The 20,192-nt window shown below is 41.6% G+C and overlaps 1 protein-coding gene and 1 long non-coding RNA gene across 5 annotated transcripts in view; one reads left to right on the top strand and one right to left on the bottom strand.

Annotated features, from left to right (window-relative positions):
• Positions 1–20,192, top strand: part of SETBP1 (SET binding protein 1) — a 262,561-nt gene that overhangs the window by 49,592 nt on the left and 192,777 nt on the right. For 2 of the 4 annotated variants that reach the window (XM_071730718.1, XM_071730717.1), the window contains exon 3: positions 1,670–1,753. The exons of the other annotated variants lie outside the window; for them this stretch is intronic. In XM_071730718.1, the coding sequence (XP_071586819.1) occupies positions 1,670–1,753 (84 nt within the window). The remainder of the gene's footprint in view (positions 1–1,669; positions 1,754–20,192) is intronic. 4 annotated transcript variants of the gene reach the window in all.
• LOC139789716 (uncharacterized) lies at positions 120–7,023 on the bottom strand. The gene is made up of 2 exons (XR_011723238.1): positions 6,835–7,023; positions 120–665 (listed from the first exon to the last, which is right to left on the bottom strand). It is a non-coding gene; the product is annotated as an uncharacterized lncRNA (long non-coding RNA).

The following is a 20,192-nucleotide window of genomic DNA, read 5'->3' as shown; positions in this document are numbered from 1 at the left end:
CATTTCTTTCTGGGGAATGGTTTTCAAATTTAAGACATTACAGACCAATTACTAAAGGACTGCAGTAATGAGGCAGGAGCAAAATACCTTTAATAAATGAGAATCACCATGATAGGAAGTCAGTTGCAAGCAATTTGCTGAAAAACTTGAAGTTTGACAGGTTGCAATCAACAGCCCAAATAACAGACATTTTGGTTAGGTATCAGGTGTAGGTACGGTCTTTTCAGTGTCTCTTTCCCCTACTTTTAGAGGAGAAAAAATAATTTCTGCACATTGTCTGACCTTGCTGGTACTTGTGAGAGATGCTGGGGTCACCGAGTAAGACACCTCACCACACCTGGCAGATTGTAGGCTCACTGAGCTGACCAGAAGTTTATCCACCTGTTTGTCATTCCTGCCACCAAAGGTCATCTCTCTGCTGCGTCCTGACACTGAAAAATGGTTGCAATTCCTTTAATCATGCCCTTTTCCTTCCTCATCATTTAGGGCAGAGCACTTCCACTTGGCTAAATGCACTAACTGCTTTAATGTTGAAGTCTCCTTTTCCATATAAACTCACTCAGCTGAAATCTTGTGACTCTCCATGGCTGCACATGAGCAGATTCTCCCTCTGTTGCCCACTATATGCTGAGAGTGTTTATTTTTTAGCAGTTGACAGAAACAATCTGAAAAAAAGACAACATCTTTGTGAGCATGTGTCTGTGGGAAAGCAAGTAATCATGATGGATTTGCAGGGACTCAACTGGGCTGTGTTACTGTGTGAGCTCAAGGAACTTCTTAACCAAACCTGGGATCCCAGCCCCTATCTGCCATGGTGATTAATCAAGACATCCAAGTCTGATAAGATCCAAAACCACAGTGGTAAATAACCAAGGCAATTAAAATTCTTCCCCGAAAAGAACCAGGTTAATGTGAGGGACCTTGCTGCTCCAATCATGATCAGTCAACCTGATGGTTTGTCAGTGAAAAGGAGGTATTTGTACTAAGTATATTTCCAAAACTACTGTCTGTGGGCAAAAGAAGGGAAAGGGGACCCTGTTTCTTTAGAAGTCCCTGTTGGCACTAGTGCTGTGTTATCAGCACAGTAGGGTCTGTGCCAGGAGATTGCAGTGTTGAGTCAGAGTGGGCTTTTTAAATCTTGGCAAAGATTTGCCAGTATGAATCAGTTGTTGAAATGGGAGTGTAACACCTGTAGGCTTTATTTCTCCAAATCTTGCTGCACCTAGTAAGCACTAACAAGGTAGTGATGAACAGAAATGCTGGTGCAAGAACTTTATCTCAGTTCACTCCAGTTTTATAACTGTACTGCCTGAGTGTAGTAGACTTGTTCCTCTTCATATATGTGCATGAAAACATGGGGTTAAAATAACCTGTTCCTTTTTAGCTTGCCTTGTTCTCATTCCTACTGTGGATTTCTACATATCTTCCTTTCCTTCTGCCCTTGTTTATGTGACATGGATGATGCTGTGATGTTTGGCCTTTGACGAAGTCCCTTTGACATCTTGGGAAGTACACATAAATATGTGGAAAAGTATCTCCAAGCAATGCAGGGATTGTCTACAGACTTTTCTAATGTCTCTTGTTCCCTTGCCTCTCGCCATAAATACAAGCTTCTTGGTCTTTGGTTGTTCAGATTGTACTGATGTTTTTCTTGCTTTATCTCTTGTAGGGAAAAGTCATTGGAGATGCGAAGCTGCTCATGAGTTGTGGTTGCAGAAAAGGGAAAAATGCACAAGTGAAAGACTCAGATCAGGTCAGTCAATATGTACCTTAACTGATGGAAATTAAAGAACATGTTAACATCTTATTGATTTGAACTGGGCTGTTGCATATTGGGGTTCCTTAACACAATCAGAGTCTTTGACATGGCTGCAATGATGCAGCATTAATGTTGTTATATTTGTTATTCTTAGAAAAACCCGCAAGCAAGATCAAGGATTCATGACGCTAGGTGCTGGTGATGCCATAGCCCGACTTATTCCCATCTGGTTTATTTATTCATGAATTCTGTTTCTTTATAAAAATCCACTCCAGGCAATGCCTTTCTTAAAGAATATTGCACTTTCATGCTGGCTAAATGCATGCAACCTTTGGTCTCGTACTGTAGCTGCCTGGATGGGTGATAGCTACAGAGAAACGTGCCATTCATTGCATGCTTTTGTTCCAAAGTGACACCATCACAAGAACATTCTTTACTGAGGTTCCTCATGATAGACATGTAAAAGCTTGTTCACAAACAGAAAACCGGTGGCTGAATTTCAATAGTCATTACTTGGAATGAACAGGCCCTTATTCTGAAATTGGTCAAATTGATGTCAGTGGGACCCCTTGTGGGGTACAATAATTCCAAGTCAGGTGGACTGCACATGAATGACAGCCAGCTGGAGGTCTCTTCAGAGAGAGAAGAGATCTCTCTGTCTTTGCACTTATTCAGAGTTTGTCCCTAATTTTTCAGTTGTCATTTCCTTCTGGCTTCATAGCTAAAGGGAAATTTGAATCCATAGATCATTCACTCCAAAGTTGAAACAAAATTTAATTTGAGCAGGAACTTTTTATAAATCTTAGGTCATCCAATGTTAAATGAGGCAGAGTGAAGCAGTTATCTCAAAGATCAAATGACTTTGCTCTCTAAGTTACCTTGAGAACAACCTGTGACCAGGTATAGATCTGAAGCAGATTCAAAAAGTGTTCACAAAGCTCCAGAAACTCCTGGTTTTTCACTGATGGGAAAAGGGATGAGTTCTCAGGAAGAAAAAAGTTTTTGTTTTCAACATATATGTTCATCAGCTGTAATTATGATGATATCTCTGAACCTTGTTTTGTTCATCACGGCTGAGATCTGAGAGCAGATCTATCTATCATGTGGTGAATTCTGATGTGAGCAGCAGTGGTCACATTTATAAATACTTTGTAGGACTGAATCTTGCACTGATGTTGCTTGTTTTTTAAATTAATACTTTCAAAGTAACAAATGCATTGTCATGAGCCATACTATTAGTTCACCACTGACACAAAGATTTATATTACTTTTTTTAAAAGACTAGCTTCCCATTCTCTCAAATAGAAGTTAATTTTTTTCATGTTGAGCTTCTAACACATCAGGAAAAAAATTATTTAGAAATTAAACACTTTTACTGATTTTACTCTTTATTTTGATGCACTCTTGATTTACTGTATATGACTAGATCACGGTCAGACCACTTGTAGAGGAGATTAAAAATTAAATGAGAACACCTTATTCGCAGAGAGGTTTTACAAAATATCATCTCTAACAAACCCTAAGTGTTGGACCTAAAACCCATTGACGATTTTAATTATAGACTAGGCAACAGCTTTTGTAGGGAAAAAAACAATCCCATCCTCTTTAATGTTTTCTAGGTTGGTAATAACTTTTTATTTGCATTTGCTTTCTTCCTGAAATCTAATTTTTAATGTCTACTGCTTTATTTACCATATCAGAAGCTCTTTTTTTGCTCGGCAACTTATCAGGCTAGTGCCTGCTCCAGAGGCTTTAAAGCTCATTTGTTGTGCCCCTGTCAGTATTTGTTGGTCCTGTCAGTATTTCAGGGGACAGAGGGTGGATGGGGAGGAAACTAGCACAGGAGGGTGGGTGGCAGCATGGAACATTTGTCTGTGAATGCAGGACCTCAGCTCAGCTTATAAATTATCCCCTGGGCCTTGTAGATAAACACAGACTTGTATGGTGACATCGGCTGGGAAAGGCAAACACTTGCTGACGATTGTAGGCTAATCCTTCAGGACACTAATTGCCAGAAAACCAAGGAGGCGTTATTTTAGGAACAGTTTGTTTCACTTTGTGAAGGGGAAAAACACTGCACTGTATTTAATTCTGTTTGCTGGGTTTTGCCCCCTCCTCTTGTGCCCTGTCTCAGAATTTAAAGATTTATCTTCATTGTTATTGTTGGGGCTTTTCTCTTCTTTTTCTTTTAGTCTTTATTTGCATTTCCCCATGATGCCTTTATAAAATTGTGTGAAAATACAACTTAGTTTTAATGTTTCTTAAGTGAAAATACATAGGTATGTGGATTTTCTACCATTAGCTACTTAAAGGTTGGGGGCTAACGAGCTAGTTTTCCATTGAATTTTTATGAATTTCTGTGAAGCTTTGCAAAGATTCTCTTTTTTTTTTTAATTCTTTCAAATAATTTGGGAAACTATTCAAAGGTCCTAGACACAGTGCTTCACCAATGAAAATCCCCAGCTGAACCAAGTCATGACCCCATTGCTGAGGATTTAATTTACTGGTATTTCTTCAGTATGCATCTGGAAGAGAAGGCACCTTAACCTCCTTGACCTGAAACCAGCTTCCCTGAGTCTGTCATCTAAAGGCACTTATCTGCATGGTATTTTCCATGGTGCAAGTCACCAGTGTGTAAATCCTGGCCCTGTCACTGTTGAGGGCACGAGTCCAAATAGGGTCACATGGGGCTGGGATTTCACAACAGTCACAAGGAACCCAACCTTTATGTTGGATTTGCACTAGGGCAGGAGAGCAACTGGTGTCGTGTGGCCTCTCAGCCCAAATCAGACTCTACAAGCTGAGGCAGAAGGGTAAGCAGTGCCATATAAATCCCACAAATGCTTTGAAAACCTGAAAAACAGCTGAGTGCACTGAAGAACTCGAATCCCTTCCTTCATGGATGGTCTTGATGAAGCTCTGGGTGGGTGAAACAGAATGACTGAGAGGAGTCCCAAAATAGGGCCACCTTTTGGCAGCAAAGCCTGTGTGTCCTTGGCTGCCATTGGCACCATCGCCAGTTGTTTGTGTGCTTTGTGGGAGTGAAATTCATCACTGCTCCAAGGCCCAGAACCAAGTTTTTGTACCACAAATGTCCCTCTGTAATTGTATGGCTCATAATATGCTCTTAAGAGTGGTTATTAGTTTCCCAGTAATTTATGCCTCCCCATAAATTATTTTAGTGTTGCATATTATTTGAGGTGAGTTGCTGCATAAGAATGGCAATTGTGGACCAGAACTTCCTTGTGCTAAGTAGTATATTAACATAAAGCAGGAAAGATGGTTCCCAGGGTGTGATTTCTTTTGTGTACTTTCTGAGGAAAGAAAAATGTCATTTAAGAACATGAGGAAATTGTATGGGTGTGGAAATAATGTGCCTGTTTGCAGGTATGCAGAGGTTGAGAACCAAAAGTAGCAGAGCACTCCATATTCTCAGCACATGCAGCTCTGCTCTTCTCAGGGTTTAGTTGTATTTGTTTTCCACTGCTTCTCCCAAAAGGTAGGCAGCTCATCAATGTTTAACTTCTTTTGCGCTTTGATATTTTTTTTTCTTTCTTCTCTTTGCTTAGCTTTTCTGGTGCCCTGTGTGAGCTCAAGTGTTACTGAGAAGTCAGATCCTCCTGTCCATCTGTGTATTTGTTTTTGGTTTTAATATGACAAATGTATGCCTCCTCTGGAAATGGTATCCATGCTGCAGAGTAATTATTTAGTGAATGGCAGATCCAGTTCATGTTGGCAAGGATCAGATTAATCATTATTAATCATGACCCCTCAGACAGTAACCTCATCCCTTGCCTAAGTGCTGGTCTTTATTAAGAAGTAATAGCTATTAAGGGGATGGCTGGGACAGTGCTCTCATTGCACCAGCACAGGGCTCAGGACTTCTGGCAGGAGACAGAGGAGCTCAGTTCAAAATTAAAAATAGACGCACATGGTCCACATTCCAGAAATGAAATAGGCAGCTTCCCCTGTGGGCTTCTTCAGCCTCATCTGAGTGTCCTCCTTTCCCCTGGAGCCTCCTGAGAGTTTGCCTCTTTCCAAAGGTTGAATTCAGTGTTGAGGATAAAATAATCTCTCCAATGTTTTTGTATTTGTTTGCTTTTAAAGCTTGGGTATATAATAGTATAACCTAATGCATGCGCAGTCTTTGCAAGAATAAGTTTTTTAGGCCTAGTGGCTGCAGCAGATTTCAGGACCACAGGTGGCATTAGATCTCTGGGATTGCAGTTGTCCCAAGAAGATCCCAAACCAACCAACTTTTTGAGGATGTTGGGATTCTTTGGAGATACACTGCTCTGCTCTGTTGAGGTGAGGTGTGCAGCACTGTTCACATCATGCACAAAGCTGTGAGGAGTCCATCTTCTATCCCCATGTCACTGGGCTGGGAATTGCAAGGCCTGTATATATATAACTGTATGTATATAAGTATATATATAACTACATATACATATGAAAAAAATATTCTTCCTTATCACTTTTGTCACTAGGGTTTTGAGTAAAGAGTACTTTAATTCACCTTTTTTACTGGTTTTCCTGGCACTACAGGTTCTTTCAAAGAAGCTGAGGTAGTGGTACCAATGGATATCATTCTTATTTCAGCAAAAGCAGTGACCTAAATGCTGGATTGAAACCAGTCTACCAATCCCTCCTAACTCCCATCCCCTAAAACCTGCTGTAATTACTTTTAAAAATGTTTTCATTGATAGTATGGAAATCCAGGACAAAAATCCTTTAGAAGAGAGTAAAGGAAAGAAAAATGTCTTTTTGTCTCCATCTATCTCTTCAGTACCTGGAGGGTAGCAGTAGAAACTTGGAGGAAACCTGCTATACTCTTTTGATGTCTGCTAATGTTGTTGTGGGAGTAACATTGTTTAATGGTTGAAGGAATTTATTGAAGAATAAAAGTACCAGCAAAGACAAAGGGCGCAATACAAATTATCTGGTAAACCGCTGTCAAATTTTACGTGCTTAGGGCTACTGGTAATTTCCCGTCTTAAAAAACAAGGGGGAGAGTTTGGAGGAGAAGGTAGGAGGCTGAAAAGTATATAAGTAAACCCACCTATTCGAATGCCTACCTCGCCTGACCTGAACTGTTTCAGGGCTAAGTAGCTTTGGCAGCCTGCACTGCGCTGTCTCTTGAGGGTATGGCAGGGGGCTGAGACCAGGTTTTGGAGAATCTGCCATAGCTTCACTGGCTCTCCCCTGCATTCTTCCACTTGCCAGCAAGAAATGCACTGAAGCACGAAATAAGGGAGTGCAATGGCTCCCTCACCCTATCTGAGCAAGACTGGATCACACCCCTAAGGTTAATGTTTGTCTCTGCTAAAATAAATAACAGTAATAAAAATAAATGAAAGCATTGGCTAACTTGGTAATAGAAGTGTAAACAAAGCAGGAAGAGAGAACTGAGTGAAAGTATTCTGTCCACCACCTTCTCATTTTCATGGCTGAGTTTGAATCTCTGCTTGAAAAATCGTGGGATTCTGCATGGGTTATAAAAAGCTAAAACAAGAAGTAAAAAAAACCAACAAAAAACCCCAACAAACCAAAAACCAAAAACAAAGAGAGAGGATCTTAAATGTCTGAGGTGTCTGGGCAATAAAATGCCCTTAAAAGTATTTTGTTTTTGAATGAAACAGGCTAAGTGGTCATACAAAAAACATGGGACTATAGGAAACTGTCCTAGATCATCCAGTCCTTTGAGAACTCAGGCAGATGTTACATATAACACCTCTGATGAAAACAACTCATTTGGAACTGGTACTTATGAAAAAAAAAAAACACCTAACTGATATTATGCTCATCCCACAAATTAAGCTTATACTCTCCAAAATGCTCACTCATATAATACTTTCCTATTTTGCTCCTGCTGGCAGATCAGAGTGGTTTTCACCCCATAATATGGTGGTTGGTGTCAACAAGATGGACCAGCTTTGATTTTCTGTTCACCCACCACAATTTTCTTGCTACTGGTGGTGCTGCAGGGGGAAGAATGTTCCACTTGGTAAACCAAAATGCTGGAGAAAATTTAATTTCAGGAAACTTTTTTAAAAGCTGTAAATCTCTTCTCAGTGGGATCTGACTGGGCAATACATATTTGAATGAGAGACTCACCAGCTGCCTTTTCTCTGGATCTTCATTAAAGCAGTTGTGCTTTGATAATGTTGAATCTAGTGCTAAGCATGTGTTCCCAGTGACTGGGAAAGGTTTTTTTGTTTCATTCATCTGTTGTGTAGAAATGAAGCAGTTGTGAAATGGAAGTTGGGCAGGTAAGTCCCCATTCTTTGGATTTATGTAACTTCTGGAGAGATGATGTTATGAAAGAAACTTCCTAAATATAAGCCTCCAAACAAAAGAGATGGAGGTTATGGGTGTCCTTTGCAAGTTCAGCTGTAATAGGTCTGTGATACAGTGGGTGACACCTTCTTTCATACAATGCCATGGGTAAGCTGACATTTCTAATGGCCTTTCATAATCACCTATTTCCTTTTCTCATTTTATGAACAGTCTTGTACTCCCTTCAAGACCACCTTGTGGTCTCCTCTTATGGTTCATAACCATTTCAAAATGGGTTTGGCTTCCTGTAAAGTGTAGCACAGTGTAGACTGAAGTCCAATAGAGCCTTTCCTTTCTGGAGGAAGGTGGGGGCCAAAAAACTGATAGTACTGCTTTTTTTTTTTTTTTTTTTTTTGGCAAGAAAGACTTCAGAAATAGCAATCAGCAATTTTTTTTATTTTTTTAATTTTTTTTTCTTTTCCTTTTGAGGCCATTCTGAATGCATGCTCTAACATGGTGTCCTGCCCCTGTTTGAGATGTAAAATTTAGGGCTCTGACCTTTTCTAGCGAGCAATGATCCCTTGGCTCTTTCCCTCCTCAGTTGGAACACTCAACCCATGGCAATGATATTTTGTCCAGACTCTCATTCAGGAAATATATTCTGCCAACTTTACTTGACCCTGTGCCTTCAGTGGGACACATTATTCTTCACTTCCTGCCCTAAATTGCTGTGTGATGCTACCTTGCATTGATGGGTCCTTTGTTCCACCTCAGAGGTAGGTTCATTTTGGTGGTGGATGAAGGGAAGCTGTACTGTTTTGATAAGAAATTTGAGAGCTCTCTGAATTAAAAGTGCTCCACACATGAGAAAAATTAGTGTTATCCATTGTCATCATCAGCCTCAAATGCTGAGTTTGAAAGGGTTATTTATACTCCTCAAGGCAAACGTGCAGCACCATGCTAAAAGAGGACTAAAGCAGTTGAAAAACATGCTGCCTTGTGTCATTTCGGGCTGTGCAGTCCCAGGGAACTTTAATAACTATTTAATTGTTTTCACTTATCTCTCTCTATGGGCAAAAAGGAGATTTAGAAGAGAGAAGCTGCACTGATGAGCTTCTCCAAAGCAGTCACACGCCCTCCATGCTAGCAGCTTACCTGCTATGAGGAGACTCCACCAGGGCAAGGACAACATGCAGATGAATAAGGAAAAGGCATAGGTGAAGACTGGGCTTGTGCATTTGGTTATGATAGAAGAGTAAGGACCATCATCCTCTGTCGTTCTAAATGCATTTGCTGCCTTTCCCACTCTTTCTTGTTCCCGTTTCCCCATAACAAATGCCAACGTGTGAAGACACCATGGCAGGGTCAGCATCAGTCAGCCACCTTTTAGATGACAGATGCCACGTGAATCCAGATCCCATCTACTCTGAGGTTAATGTGAACTGAATGGCCTGCTCAGAGCTGCTGAGAGCTGTGAGGTGCAAGGAAAGTGCTTTGTGGAGGGTGGCAGATGGAGAGAAGGACCCACTCCTTGGTTAGAGTGTCGTGCTTGCATCTTTGTGGAGCAGTTCACACCAACGCATGGATGGAAACTGCTACCCAAGCAGAATGGTGGCAGTTTGCACCCTTATTTTACTTATATTGTACCAGAATCAGTGTCAAGACAAGATGAAATTCAGGTCCTAGATCTCAGCAGGTCATCTGTCTGTCATTGTACCCAATATGCTTGTTTTGCATTCAGCAAATACTCAGTCATGACATTGGCTGTTCATGGAAATGAACAGGGTTCAGTTGAATTTTCCAGCAGCTCTGATTTTCTCATGGGAGCCTGTTCTGCTGTTGGGTTGACCTTGCTGACTGGAACATTTTAGCATTGCTCCCTCTAAACAGTCCTTTATTCCATCTATCCTTTTACTTTTTGTTACATCCCTCATGAGTTTCTTGTGCAAATATGTGAGTCTGGTTTGGTGAAAGGCAGCAGCAGCCTAAGATACATGTGTACTTTGAGTTTAAAGTTTCTTTAGATAGGTCAAAATCAGTTTTTAAAATCATCCTGGAATCCACTCAGAAAGTTGTGTCAAATAAAAATACAATCAAAATGGTCTTTGTATAATAAAAAAAGAATAAATCCTTGTTCAGCGGAGAAGTCTTTCAAGCTATAGTCTAAAATTCTTTATAGAAGGTGGAAGAAAAAGTGGTTCAGTGTCTAGAGTCAGCCTGCCCTTCAGAGATGCAGGTTGAGTCCCTCAGTCCACCACAGGTTTCCTACACAACCAGTGATTTGGCTCCTGCAAGACCTCAGCTCAGTTTATTAAGCAGTGAAAGCAGCATGGATATCCTTCATCTTAAAGACTGGGGAGTACTTGGGTGTGGTGTAAGCCTTGCCTGAGGTAGTTCAACTGGCTTGAAAAGTAGCATGGCTCCTATTACCATTCTGATGGAGGGATCTTTTATTCCTTTTTTATGTCATGTCATGAAAAGAACCAGACCAAAATCTGATCTAAAATTGGGAAGAAGAAGAAAAAAAAAAAAAAAAAAAAAGAAGAAGTAAAAGAAAAAAGCCATATGATTCACTGTAGAACTCAATCCCTTTTGCAACTGGTTCCAGCCTGGAGAATATATTCGTATCTGGATTATAAACCCTCAAAACCAGACAACATAGCCTTAACTAACATAACATTACTAAGGCACTGCTGTAATGGGATCATTCTCCTATGGCTCATAGGCATGTTTTAAGTGCCATCAATTTAGTCTATAACTGGAGGCTGTTAAGTGCAAAACCATTTTAACAACTGCATCTTACATTCAGGAATGATCGAATATTAATGGCTTTTCTTTTGTTAGAAAAATATGGAGAGGAAAGTGAAAAGCCACAGGAAACCTCACTGTCCTTCCTCAGGTAGTGAAATTTGCTTGTGGAGGGCTTCAGGATCAGTTAAGCATCTGAGTAGTGGTGTAAATAGCCAGGAAACCAGCTCTCATTCCCCAGTACTGATCTGTTCTATGAACTTAGCTAAGTGATTTCACTTTAGTTTTTCTTGTTTTCACTTTAGTTTTTCTTTTAGTTTTTCTTCTTCTTTAGAATTGTCTTGACCCTACCCTGAAGTTAGGGTCAGAAAAGATGATAAAATAAACTTTCCCAACCCTGTGTCCTTCTCGATAAACGTGGGTTGCTTGTTGTTTTACCTGCTCACGTTGTAGGCATGAGAAAACATGTGAAGATGAGGTGGTGGAGGAGCTTCTGTTTGAATATAGATACTTGTGTTGTCTGTAGGTGTTATGGGCCAAGACTTGGGTAAGAGTCCTGAGGCTGCCTGAATATCCATGTAGGCAGGACGAAAAGAAGATGCTATGCACTTTCCATGAACTCTTTGTTCCCCAGTGCTGCAAGGTCAGATCTATTCTAGGCTTTTTATGTGTTATTTCTATGGCTTTACTTCATCTGACTGCCTGATGTGTGTTGAGGCATCCATACCTCCCTTCAGTGACTGTGTCAGGACCAGAGGTTGAGTTGAACCACTTCAATCTTCATAGGGAAGTCTACTAAAATATCTCCCAACAGCCTCCCTAGAGTTCTGTGCTTGTACTTAGAAAAACAGGGAACAATTCCCAGTGAATAAAATCCTGCAAATGTTCTTCAATTGTCTTTTTGTGATTATCAAATCATGTTGAACAGGCTGCAAGGTGAAGAAACTCCCAGGTTTCATTTTCAAGAAGCTGCTAGGATGAAGACAGGACATTTCAAAATCAGTATGGAAGCTTATATTCCAAAGAGCAAATGGGGGAGTCATTATAATCTGTTTTACTTCTCATCTGTAGTTCCCCATATTCATAGCTTAAGCCCTGTCATTTGGATTTATCCTCTGTGGCCTGCAGTGACACTAGGACAAGCCCTTGTTTTTAATTTTGAGGCAAAAAAAATTAACAACACTGCAGGACAGGATATTCCCAAAGAAGTTTTGTGTTTAAGTGTTTCATGTCGGGCACCAGATTTTACTATCTTCCTTCCCTTCCCATTTGTCCCCCTCCTCCCTCCTCTGCTGTCATACATCAATCATCTGATTTCCTCGAGGCTGGGTTACAAACAGTGTAATCCCAGGGAGAAAGGGTACTGATATAGCCAATCCTGCACATGACTATTGCTCTGCTGTTGGAGATGCCATGGCTAAAGCTAACGATTGTTTTTTGCTGGTGGGAGTGTTTCCACTAGACTGGAGAAAGCCATAGATGTGGTAATCTAAGAACACAGCTTTGCCTTCATTGGGTGATCTGTTGTATCTCCATCTACTTCTCCTATTTTAGGCAGATTTCTAGACTTAGATTTCCTTTATTATTTCTTGGTTTGTCTTTTCTTGGCACTTAGAGAATCCTAAATTTAGCTTTTATTTTTGATTATGACCTAGAAATGAACCTCAGTCCTGGCTCAGTCAATCCAGCTGATCTATTAATGACACATAAAAGATTTGTGTTGAATTAGCTAATTAAATAAGGAAGGCTTCCTGTAAAGACCGTTTTTTGGAGAAACTGTTACAAGTTTAAATGCAATTCTATTAAGAATCCTTCAAAACAGACTTCTGGGTTTGTTTTTTGTTTGTTTGGGTTTTTTTAACTTTTTTTTTGTTTTGTGTTTATTTGTTTTTTGGTTTTGGGTGGGTTTTTGTGGTTTTTTTTTTTGGTTTGGAAATCAGGAGCATGTTAAGAGGAGGTGGTGTTAATCACCTCCAGAAAAATCCCACTGGAGTATATTCAGGAGAAGCTGATGAACAATTACTGGCTTCTGGCGAGTCCAGGCAATATAAGCTTGTTCCAGCAGCACTGTTTCTCTGCTCCTGTGTTTATACTGAACTGGACCTGAGATCACATGATAGTCTTCTGGCAAGTTTGGGAATGAATTTTGATGGGAACTTAGTACTTTCTCTCATCTGCTAAGCCCTTATTAAACCCTACTATTACTTTTTCTAACTCCCCTCTGGACTTTGAATTACACTGCAGTGAATATAGCACACGTGAGTAAGAGCTTAAGGCCTTGCTCACTTGGGTGGTCCCATTAAACAGAACAGGTTTGCTGCAGAGCCATTCCAAACATTGCTGTTATTTTTCTTCTTGGAGCATTTCTCACCTGCTTTTTTTTTTTTTTTTTTTTTTTTTATTTCTCATACACATTCTATTAATGTGTGTTTTAACAAGTTAACTTTGCAACCAAAATATTCACTGCATAGGAGGCAGCTTTCCTGAAAGTTCATAAAATACGTATCGGCGCTGGGAATATAAAATGCTCCTATTTTGTCAGCCGACAAAATGTTATAAAAAGCTCTGAGCAAAGACTGAGAAGGAACCAACTTAAACCTTTGAAAATCACTGCCAGTTCCAATATGGCTGTATTTATTTTGACTTGGAAGGCTCAGTTCGATCCAGATGAGGTCATTTGCTTGGGCGCGCACGTGTCCATCCCTGCAGAGCCCGGAGGGAGGGAGGGAAAGCTTGTAGGATGCTTTGGCTCTGAGGTGTTGAGCTGCCAGGGAGCAGTGTTGGGAGCAGAGCGGGCAGCCCGTCAGCGTGTTGATCCTGGCATCAGACCGAAACGCTGGGGTGGAGGTGTTGTAATGCTTAAGTTGATTTCTTTAAAGGTGGGTGGGACAGCGTAGCTATTGTGTGCTCAGCTGTTTGTTGGGTAGGGTGAGTGGAGGTGAAGCTGGTGCTCTGCGAATTTAGGGACAGGGGAATATATTTAGATAGAGGTGTCTGTAGTTACTCATTCCTGTGACTCCACATGGCAGAGAGCCTGTTATTTTGTTTGCAAAGCTCTATCTTTCAGCTTGCTGTCTTTAACCCTTGCCCTCTCAGGACTTGATAACTGCTCAGCACCATTTTACTTTCCTCGCCCTCTCCTCCTGCATCTTCCCTGACTCCTCTCGTCAACAAGATTAATAGCTCAGCCATTTGTCTCTATGAAATTTCACGTTACTCTCCTGGAGCTCCATCTCCGCTGCTCACCACCCCGTCCCAGCAGGTGGGAAGGGCTCCTGTGCCCTCCTGAAGCCCTGTCCTCCCCATTCCCCACCTCCCTGACAGCAGCCCGTATGCCAACACTTTGCACGAGGAAGCTGTCTCTATAAAAAATAAACCATGCTGAAATCTGAGATACAGAAACCACGCCAACCTCACACTTCATTATTGGTAATGCCAACCTATTTGATTTCCATTTGCAAACAGTAGTCTGCATATGCTCCTCACCATGTAGTCTTCCTCCCTGCACTGTTTTCTGGGCAAATTCAGGTTCCCTTTGCCTGGTGCTGAGGATGCCTTGTGGTTTGCTTGCTCTGAGCCACAGACACCCCTGCTTGACAATTAAAGCATGGAAAAAGCCTGTTAAGTCACCGACTTAATTGCCTGGTTACTCACTGCCAACACAAGGTTGCCATCTGTAATGGGCTTGGGCCTCTTCTCCCACCTCTTTTACCTTTATGAGATGATTTTTTCCTCACAGCTGACTTTTATTGCTGATCTACACCAGGGAAAGCCAGCAGAGACAGACCCGTGTTTCCTTTTGTTAAACTCAGCATGCTGACACCTCACTCCTGCACCTCCAGTGCTGCTCAGCTGTTACACCAGAAGCCTGGGCTGAGGATTTAGGATGAAACTTGATTTTCTAGATGTCTCTATTTAAAAAAAGAGAAAGAGAGAAAAAAAAAAAAAAAAAAAAAAAAAAAAAAAAAAAAAAAAAGAAAGAGAAAAAAAAAAGGTGGATTGGGAGAATTAAGATAAACCAGGGTCATGTCAGCAGGGTCAGTGCTGCATTGCTGCCCTTGAAGCCCACATGAGCTCTGGGTCTATTTTTCCATCGCACAGAGGGATGAGCCTCTCATCTGGGTTCTACAGAAGGTGGCAGTGGTGAGGGGATTGAAGGGAGAGCTTGAGGAGGGGGGATGCACCCGGGGCCTTAGGAGGAGCTGCCTGTATTGACTTTCACTCGATTTACTGGAGCAATTGAGTTTGTCAGTGAAATGCGAGATGGGCTCAATCAGCTGTCACACTGAGACACTCCTGTCACTACTGTCAATAGCGTTGAGTTTCTGATCGTTTCTCAGATTAGCTCAGCGCCAGAACATCAAATGAAAAGCTGTTTGGGGCACAGGGAGGGGAGAAACTCTAAGCAGTTACCTAGGAATCGGTTTACAGACTTCAAAGCCCTGTCAGGTTTATTCTAAAGGCGTACAGCAGTGCACGGGGAGCAGTAATGCATTTGGAGTGTAATGTAGACTCTCCTCTTCAGACCCATGTTCACTCATGTACTGGGAGGCAGAGATGGGAGAAGAATAGGGGCATCTCTTCTAGTGAACCCAAATGGCATGCAAATGGCCTCCTTCCATGGCTCTTTAGATTGATGGAATAAGTTGCTTTTTCTTATCTTACCTTTCATCTTGAAGGACTCTTCTACATTTCTCTTGGCACTGAAATGAAGCCTTTTTTTCTGGTAGAGCTGGGTCACACAAAAAGGCATCACCCCCAACAATAGGGCAGAACTGAAAAGAAGGGGAGTAGGTTTGTCATGCAGAAATGATGAAGGAATAGTGTGTGTGTGGGGGTGTCCAGGCAGCCTGCCTGAGCAGCTTTTGGCAGTGTTGAGCCTCAAGTGAGGTGGTTTTTTTTGTATAGCAAGGCAAGAGCTTTGTAGCCCATTAGGTCTTCCAAGCCCTTTTCCTTGAAGTTTAAGCAGTTGGATCTGGGACAGCCTTTATTGAGAATGTTTCCATCATGAGGGATACCAATATGAATGTCTCTATTTATGGAAAGAATAGCCCATCAGGAGACTTTAAAAAAAAAAACAACAAAACTTCAAGGATTTGCGAAATCTCTTTTCTCTGTTCCAGCTGAAGCAGCTTATGGCAAGGTGGACTCACCCACTTACAGGGAAGCCAAGAGGGTAACGTTAATCCTATTAGAAAAGTAATCTACAACCAAAAAATAATAATAATAGGGGAGGAGAAGGAATCCTTTTGAGGCAAATTCACAGAGTAATTCCTGTGAATTTACTCTTTTCTTCTCAAGGTTGAGATGTTAAACATTTTGCTATCAATACAGGAATTATAAAGATTACTATTTTCCCTTCACTTTTGTAAAGAAATTAAGCAAGGGGAAAGCCACATTCTGGCAGTACTGCTTGAGGTTTGTGTGTTTCAGACTGTCCTCCTGCTTTTTCTTGAACACTGTCTCAAAAAGTGAGGCTTACCCTCACTCTCAATTACACTAACTGAGATCTTTTCCTTAAATTTATTTCTAATATTTCCAATTATTTTCCCTGTTACTCAAATTCAAGTTGGGCCAAGGGCAAGGCCATGCATTTGGGTCAGGGCAATCCAAGCACAAGTGGTTGGGTAGAGGGAACCTTGAGAGCAGCCCTGAGAAAAAAGGACTAGGGAGTGCTGGGTGATGAGAAGCTCAGCATGAGCCACCAACGTGTGCTGGCAGCCCAGAAACCACCCTGGTTCTGGGCTGCAACCCAAATTGTGTTCCCAGCAGGGCCTCTCTGCTCCACCCCAGGGAGACCCCCCTGGGGTGCTTGGTCCAGTTCTGGGGTCCCCAACACCAGAAGGAGATGGAGCTGTTGGGGTGAGTCCAGAGGAGGCCCTGGAGATGCTGGGAGGGCTGGAGCAGCTCTGGAGCCAGGCTGAGAGAGTTGGGGTTGTTCAGCCTGGAGAAGAGAAGGCTGCAGGGAGACCTTAGAGCACCTTCCAGTGCCTGAAGGGGCTCCAGGAAAGCTGGGGAGGGACTTGGGACAAGAGCCTGGAGTGTTACGTGAAAGGGTAACTGGAAGAGGGTAGATTTAGGCTAGACATTAGGAAGATATTCTTTCTTGTGAGGATGATGAGCCCCTGGCCCAGGTTGCCCAGAGAAGCTGTGGCTTCCCAAAATCTGGCAGTGTTGAAAACCATGTTGGATGGGGCTTGGAGCAATCATTGTCTAGTGGGAGGTGTCCCTGCCCATGGCAGGAGAGTTGGAACTGGACATTCTTCAAGGTCCCTCACAGCCCAAAACATTCTGTGATTTTATGATTCCATTATTAGGTTGCTTTGACCTCAAAACATCAAAGGTTCATCTCTTCCTCATTCAAGAGCATCCTATCCTTCCTAAGAAGGTGCTGCAACTACATTTCACTACTCAACATTTAAGAACTGCTATCTAAAACAAATCATACCTTCCTTTCTCTTCAATTGATTAAAAAAAAAAAAAAAGAAAACCAAAACAAAACAAAACCACCCCAACCCAGTTTGAAAGACTATGTAAGTGATATTAAATATCAGAGGCAAGCCTGTTTGCTTGTCTTGCTAGCATGAATGTGAAGGGGTCATAGAGAAGTAGGGGAAGGACAGCAGAAGAGAAAAAACCAAACCAAACCAAAAAAAAAAAAAAAAACCTCCAACCCTGCCACATTCTCCTTATGGAGTATTTCAAAGCAAATGCTGGATAAATACCATTGTTTGACCTTTTCCTTAGATCAGTGGTATAGGCAGCTGCTGTGCTTGTATTACACATTCCAGCAGAGGGGCTGACTTGTGAGCAAGGTAGGTGTGTGAGTGCATGTGTGTATGTGTGTTTGTTATTAAACCTCTCAGCCAAGGGTCTTTAATGGTGGTTTTATCTCTTTCTGGTTCTATTTTTATTTCCCCTATAATTTCCAAGGGGAGGTGTGGTTGTTTGTGGGATTTGTGTTTACTGGGTGACAGGAAATGGAAGGTCTCTTAGTGAGTTCAGATATACTCTGATGCGAGGTGTGAATCTCCAGACTTTTTTCTTTAAAAGCTTTCATTAGACCTGACAAAAGAGGAAGAAAATAAACATCTCTCTGCTTCCTAGCTGCAAAGGGCTTAAATGCTTTCACACAGTGGGCCCCATCAGGACAGCAGGCATTCCTACAAAGGGAAAAATCAGAGGTGAAATTAAAATGTTTGAGTTAAAAAAAAAAAACAAAACCAAAAAAACAACAACAACAAAAAAAAACCCGTAAAGCTACTGCTCAATGTGGATTTGGTCTTTATTGTACCAAGTCTCTGTAGAGCCAGATGACCTTGATTAAGACCCCGATGGAGCAGAGCATGCCCAGCATCTCCAGGATGGTGCCTTTATGGGAAGGATGATGGCTCTAAAAAAGGCATAAGGTGACTCTAACAAATGGAGCTAATTGCTTCTGACCCAGCAGAACGGGACGTGATCAGGGGATGCACTCGCTACACGGTGCTTGACCTCCCTCACCTGGGAAGCCAGATGGGTGACTGCTGCCTCTGGAAGATGCTACCAGCAGTACAGAGATACAAAGATGGGCCTGTGGCTGCTCTGTGTCACCCCAGGAGGGGTTTAGTGTCACCAGGCTGGGAGCTGGCCCATACACCCAGCTCTGCCTCTTGAGGTGTAGCAAGATATTTTATCACCTGGTCAAATGCTTCCCCTGAGGCCTACTTGCAGATGCAAGAGTAATATAAATATTAAGGTTAAGTTTCTTGTCTTGAAGAGAGGTGAAAAGGGAACGGAAATGGAGCTGCTACTCAGCTTCCTGGCTTTTCCTGGAGTCAGAAAGAGAGTACAAAGGGTACTGCTGTGTATGTAGGAGTATTTAGTCTTGAATAATTCACCATCCTGTTTTTATTCCCTTGCAGATACATTTCAAAGAAAGGTGTAGATGGAGCTGATGACCCCATTTATAGTTGAGGTTGCCTGTTACTTCCCATGATAAGTCCCCAGTTTGGTTGTTTGGGCTGTGTCAACTCACAGTGTTTTGAGTTGAATCTTCCCCTGTTCTTTAAACTCATGTTCATCTCGAGCCTTGCTGGGTCACCCTGGATCTTGTCTCTAAATGACTTCTCCCATTGGATAACAAGGGTAGCACAACTTTTATTCCCAGAGAGTGGTGCCAAGAGAAATCCACCAGTGATCATGATAATAGCTTCTTGTTATTCCAGTCATTCAGGCTGCATAGCTAGGGAAAATAAAGTTTACATCTATGCGTGGACATAGTTACACACATGCATGATTGCACTTAGGAGACTGATGACTAAAATTAAATAAATTTATACCTTTCTGGTAAATAAAATTGTTACTCCTGAGTTGTGTAATGTGTGTTAGAATTTACTCTCCCCAGTGTTGTATTTGCTGCTGAGGAAAGGATGCTCACAGCATAGCTTAAGTAAAGGTTGTGTCTTGTACTGGAGAGTCCCTCTTGCCCCTAAAGCCTGCTTCTCAGCTGTTGCCTATTGGACAATACATTTACCTTCAGTCTCACTTCCCTCCTTCACTCCATCCCCAGCAATAGTAGCAAAGTGTACTTCTGTGTCAGCTGTCATTTACCCAGTAATGTAAAAGGTGGTGGAGCACAGTTTCATTCAGTCTCTGCAGATTCAGTATGTAGCAATGAAAAGTATTCATCCTTGCCATGCCAGAGTTCCTAACTTTGACCATGCATTTCAGTTTGCTCCAGCATCAACATTTGAATCTTTACCTCCTGCCTCCATTATCCACTTAACACTCAGCTGGATCCAGGAGTGGGAGGAGGGGGATGAGTTTTGGTTTGGGACCTGCATAGGTAACACTCGTGATTTCAATTTGAAGAGTGTTGCTATCAGAGGTGTGCATGGTTTGGTTTTGGTTTGTTTTCCCTCTTTTTTTTTTTTTTCTTTTTAAACATCTGCAGTGGCATCCATGAGAGATGGGGCTTAAATTATAAAGTCCCTGAAACTCAGAAGGCACACAAATAGGATCTACTTTCTGAGGTTTTAAAGCTAGTTTGGTGGTTTTTAAGGCACCTGGTCCACAATCTTTAAGTATGTTTATTTTAGAAGTATTAACAACTCCAATTGCTGCTGATAGTGGCTCACATATAGGTATAAACCTTAAGTCTAAAGTGGGTATGATTCTCCACCTAATAACTTTCCCTTCCATGTAAACAACTGCAACACATTTCCTTTGGAAATCTGTGTCCTTTTTCTAAATATGTGATAGGTATATTGACCCATCTCTCTGCCTACTTACAACCCCCCAAAGACAAAATGCCTAAAAACTAAACCACAAATTTTTATGCTTAGTGGTTCTGATGAACCCAACTGCTCTTTCCTGTTAGATACAAATGGGAGTTTTACACCATGTGGCTGTCTTTTCCTATAAAAAA

Source organism: Heliangelus exortis, chromosome Z, assembly GCF_036169615.1.
Source record: "Heliangelus exortis chromosome Z, bHelExo1.hap1, whole genome shotgun sequence".
NCBI classification, from domain to species: domain Eukaryota; kingdom Metazoa; phylum Chordata; class Aves; order Apodiformes; family Trochilidae; genus Heliangelus; species Heliangelus exortis.
The sequence above is the reverse complement of the archived record's forward strand: the minus strand, read 5'-3'. Positions and strand labels throughout refer to the sequence as shown.